The 5,060-nt window shown below is 50.3% G+C and overlaps 1 protein-coding gene across 1 annotated transcript in view; it reads right to left on the minus strand.

The window, feature by feature from the left end:
- Positions 1–755: 755 nt before the first annotated feature.
- The window catches only part of HDAC8 (histone deacetylase 8), a 19,000-nt gene continuing 14,695 nt past the window's right edge, over positions 756–5,060 (minus strand). The window contains exons 9-10 of the mRNA XM_010142384.1: positions 2,592–2,697; positions 756–792 (exon numbers count right to left, since the gene is read on the minus strand). Of these exons, the coding sequence (XP_010140686.1) occupies positions 770–792; positions 2,592–2,697 (129 nt within the window). The 3' untranslated portion in view covers positions 756–769. The remainder of the gene's footprint in view (positions 793–2,591; positions 2,698–5,060) is intronic.

Consider the following 5,060-nt stretch of genomic DNA (forward strand, 5'->3'; position numbering starts at 1 on the left):
TATATGAGACCTCCTGGGACAGGAAGACCCTCCCCTGCATCTCTCCTTCCACACTGGCCCTCCACACAGGATTTCAAGAGCCCACCCACAGCCCCAAGCGAGGTGTCTGTGCTGTCTTACGTGATAGGGCTGTAAGGACGGTCACAAACACAACTGTAGATCTCTTGCTTTCCGGCACTGGCTGGACCTCTGCTAACCCGTGAAACACTGTGGAAGAGAGCACTGGCAAGGCAGGGTGGGTGCAGGAAGAAAGGAAAGGGCTCGAGTATTTAAAATACTTTATTTAAAAAAAAAAAAAAATCCCAGTTAAAAACACAACGGCTGTGCCTTTCTGTGGGTAAGAGGCACAGCCCATGCCCCAGGAACCAGCTGGCCCTTGGCACTGCTCCTTCAGTGGGCACGTCAGAGGCCATGCTCCTGCCAGGAAGGCAATGTGGTGCTGGGCTTCAGCTAGGGAAGGTTCACAGCTCTGAGCAGCCCCTCTCTTAAAAAACACTTAGAACAGCTGTGAGAATAAAATCTGTGACATAAAAAAAGGAAAGAGAAAGGAGCAGGAGAGGCTCTGGCAGCACGGGAAGACTGCGGCTGGAGGGCCCACGCTCCTGCTCGCAGTGCACAGCAGCTTTTCTTCTTCAAAGAGAAAAAAAATCTACCCAACAGTAATTTCTTCCAAACTTCCTCCACAGCCACAAACTTCACAAGCTGCTCACAAAAACATGCCATCTTCCCCACAGGAAATGCTCACAGAAGCCTGAGCCTTCCTTCTTCACTAAACAACATGCTTCAGATTCCCTGCAAATAAAAGGAGGCAGAAAGGGCTATTTGCACTGATATTTCCGCCTGATGGAGCGACCCAGCCGGGGCAGGGATGCCACCCCTGCGCCTGACAGTCTGGGCAGGGATACAAGAATCCCAGCCTCAGTGCAGAGCCTGGCCCCTGCTGCCCCTTGCTCCCTTCACAGAGGCTGCTGCCCTCCTCTGAACCAAACCTACAGGCACATTAGTCATACTGTGATCCCTGGAAAAGTCATGGATTGAGTCCTCCCAGAAGCTATTACAAACCAAACGAAGCAGGTGACTGGGAAAAGCCAGCATGGATTTACGAAGGGGAAATCATGCCAGGCTGATCTGGTCATCTTCTACCACAAAAAAACCATCTTCTGTTGACACGGGGAGTGCAGTGGATGGTGTTCACACGGATTTCAGCAAAGCACTGCTCCCCACAGCCTCTTCCTGGACAAACAGGCAAGGGACAGTTGGAACGGGTGGTCTGCAAAGTGGGTAGGGAGGGAACTGGCTCACAGGCAGCACACAGAGGGTGGTCAACAATGTTTTTTCACTCAGGTTGGCAGCATGTCACAAGTGGGGTCCCCCAGGACTGATACTGGGCCTCATACTGTTTGACATCTTCATAGACAATCTGGATGATGGGATTGAAAGCACCCTCACCAAGTTTGCTGATGACACCAAACTGCATGCTGAGGTGGGCACATCAGAAGGCAGAGCTGTCTTACAGAGCCCTGGAGAAGCTGGAAGCATGGGCTAACAAGAACAGTATGAAGTTTAACAAAGACAAGAGCAAGGCCCTGCACCTGGGACAAAATAACCAAAGAGTCCAGTTCAGGCTGGGGTCTGCGTGTCTGGGGAACAGCCTTGCTGAAAGCGACCTGATTGTCCTGGTGGGCAGTGAGCTGGACATGAGTTATCAGAGCACCAGTTCGCTGCTGCAGCAACAAAAGCAAACTGGATCCTGGACAGCATCCACAAGGGCATTGCTAGTAGAGATGGAGATGGGATCATCCCATTCTACGCAGCACTTGTCAGCTGCACCTGGAGTACTGCGTCCAGTTCTGGTCCCCACAAAACAAAAAAGACATGGACAGACCAGACAGGGTCCAAAGGAGGGCCACAAGGATGATCAAAGGGCTGGAGAACTGCCCTATGAGGAAAGGCTGACTGTGTTGGGTCTCTTCACCCTGGAGAAGAGAAGGCTCAGGGTGACCTCACCACAGTATTCCAGACTTGAAGGGCAGCTACAGAGAGGATGGAGGCTCTCTCTTCACTAGGAGCCACACTGACAGGACAAGGGGTAACAGGTATGAGTTGCACCAGGAGAGGTTTCACCTTGCTACAAGAAAGAAAGGTTTTACAGCGAGAACCATCTATCACTGCAACAACCTCCCCAGGGACATGGTAGAGTCCCCATTGCTAGAGGTTTTTAAGATGTGACTGGACAGGGTGCTAGATAACCACATCCAGGCTCCCTTCCCCATGAAAACTTGGATCAGAAGATCTTCAAAGTCCCTTACAACCTAGGCTGCTCTATGATTCCAACAAAGATGAGGCCCTGCGCTCCCCGGCCCCGCCAGAGGGAAGGCAACGGCACCTCTTGCTAACAGGCACCCACAGCTCTGAGCTGACATGAGACCAACACCGAGAGTCCCAAGTGAAGTAGGAGACAGGTGACACTGTACATCATGAGCAGTCAACGTGGTTTTTCTCGCCAGTGGGAAAGACTCCAACAGCTTTCCTGAAGTATCCTCTAAAAAGACCTCTAAGCCTGAGCAGGAGCGTTGGCGTGGACAACTCACCTTTGATAGAGTTCAGGATTTCTTGAATTCTCTGTGGCTCATTGCGGTCTGGTCTGCAGCTTGGTGTGATCTCCAGCACATAATCAGGACCGTACTCCGTGAAGAACTGCAGGAAGAGGAGAGAGGAGTCAGGAGAGGGGTCTCTGGCTGGCTGAGTTGGAGGGAAGGCTCCCAGTGGGTACCTGTTTGTAAAAAGGCAAAAACATTTTCTCCATCTGAGGGGCAGATGTAGCTTATCCACAAGGAAGAGCCTCTGCGGTGTCTGTGCCCACCTGAAAGTTGCAGCCGCTACCAATTCAAGGGCTTGGGAAGCAGAGCTCAGTGGTGCTGCCCAAAGCAGTCGAACATCTAGCCCAGTGCTTTATTTGGGAAAGCTGTTGACACATGTTTACCCACAAACCTGGGTTTTTTCTAAGGCCTTAAGACTTAAGCTATGAACCCAAAGATGCAGTTTCCAATGAGCCTGACAATGCCAGAAAGTCTTTACCAAGGACAAAAGGAAGAGAAGAACCAAATTTTTACACTGCAAGAGATGCTGGCAGAGTCTCCAGCTGGGAGTCTAAGCTCAAGAGTTAGGTAGGAACAGCCCCGTGGCACTGGGGATACTGGGGCACAAACCAAACTGAGGAAACCAACCAGAAAAGCTGAGCATTTCCTGTGATGGAAATCTTTCTTTGGAAGTGGAAATTTTCTAAAGGAAGTGGTGGAAGCCCAACTGCTTCCAATATCTCCAACCAGATATAGCCCTTGAGCACAACCAAAAGGGAATGTTCCTGTACTGGGAACCAGTTTTCTTTAAAAGGGGAGTTTTTTTATCTAAAAGTAATTTTTTTCCCCCATGTCCAGTTTTCAAGAGCCAGGCAATTTTGTGATTAATCTAGTTTTTTAAAATGAAAGTCTTGATAACTGCTACTCACCCAATACACCCCTTCATAAGTATCTTTTAGCAATCTTTTCTCACACAAAAACCCCACCACGTTTCCTCCACACAACAGCACCACCTGTAAGACACAGGCTAGGGGCAGGGATAACCTATCTGTGACTCCCCAGCTGTTAAAGAGTAATCCAGAAGACAGAAAACTCAGAAGATGCAGACAGAGACAGCTACACGCAGATGAATTCCATCCATTACAGGGGGACAGACCTTCGCATCACTGGAAACCTCGGTGCTTTGTATACTGGACCTGCCACCCTTGTTCTGTGAGGTAGAGGAACTTGCTCCAGGTACCTCAAGCCAAGGTGGCAGAGTGGGCTCTCCGCTGTAATGCCCCTGTCCCAGTTATGGTAGGCAGGATTTTAATAAGGAACAGTGGGATTGAAGGCCCTGCTTTCAGTGTTATCCCGTGCAAGGTGCATATTGGATGACATCCAGGCACACAACCAGGTGTCCCTGTCTCGCTCCCAACCAGGGGCTCAAGCCAATTCAGCCCTGTCAAGTGCCGGATGGCACAAGGAGTAACAGAAACCACGAGGATGGCTTCAAACGCACCACACTGGAGAAGCAGCGGCCCCCTTTCCTGCGTACTCTCGGCAAGCCCCATAAAGCACAGCCAGTCACTAGCCTCATGCGCTTCTTTTTGCCAGGGTCTCGCTTGACTGGGACAGGTTTGGAGAAGTGCTGAAGGTCCGCAGCTGCCCCCAGGACCAGCTTAAACACGTCAGTACTGTAACAACGCTGAATGCTCTCACAAACCAAGCCTTACGTGTTACCAACGGGACACATACAGAGACAACAGGATACTTCTTGGCCATTCATCACAGGAAACTGGAAGAGCACCCAGAGAAACTCCGTGTTCACACTATCCCCCTGCATTTGCTATCGGCTGCTACAGCACAGAGGAGACAGACAGACCGACAGCTTCCTGGACAATACTGCTCACCTGACATGCTAAAGGAGGTACCACCCTCCACATGGCACAATCTCATGCTATTTAAGATCATCACAATGTGCCAAGCGAGCCAAGTCTGGTGCCCAGACCAAGAGAAGAGAAACACTTGCAGGGGACATAACCATGACACAACTGTTTCTTGGAGCACATGGGGAGGAAAAAAAATCTCAGATGCGTGGCTTGGGAAGAAAGCTCTTGCGGGTGGGAAGGGAAAACAGCTTTTGCTACAAAGGGCTCAATTCCACTTCCCAATTTTCTTCAGCTGACACCTTACAAAAAGTTCTCAACATCATTTACGAAAGTGCTTCACACTAGTTTACTGATGCTTCATCGCATTTCCTTGTATCCTATCACTGGTCACCAGAGAGAGATCAGCACCTCCCCTCCACTGTCTCCCTTCAGGAAGTTGTAGGCTGTGATAAGGAACCCCTCACCCTTCTCTTTTCTAGGCTGAACAAACCAAGCGACCCCAGCTGCTCCTTGTAAGTCTTATGGACATCTGTGGTTCACTAAGATGCCCAGGGACATGAGATTCGTGCTCTGGGTTTCTTCCCTCACTGCCCTCCTTCCTCCATTCCTG

Source organism: Buceros rhinoceros, unplaced genomic scaffold (genome assembly GCF_000710305.1).
Source record: "Buceros rhinoceros silvestris isolate BGI_N320 unplaced genomic scaffold, ASM71030v1 scaffold21500, whole genome shotgun sequence".
Lineage (NCBI taxonomy): Eukaryota > Metazoa > Chordata > Aves > Bucerotiformes > Bucerotidae > Buceros > Buceros rhinoceros.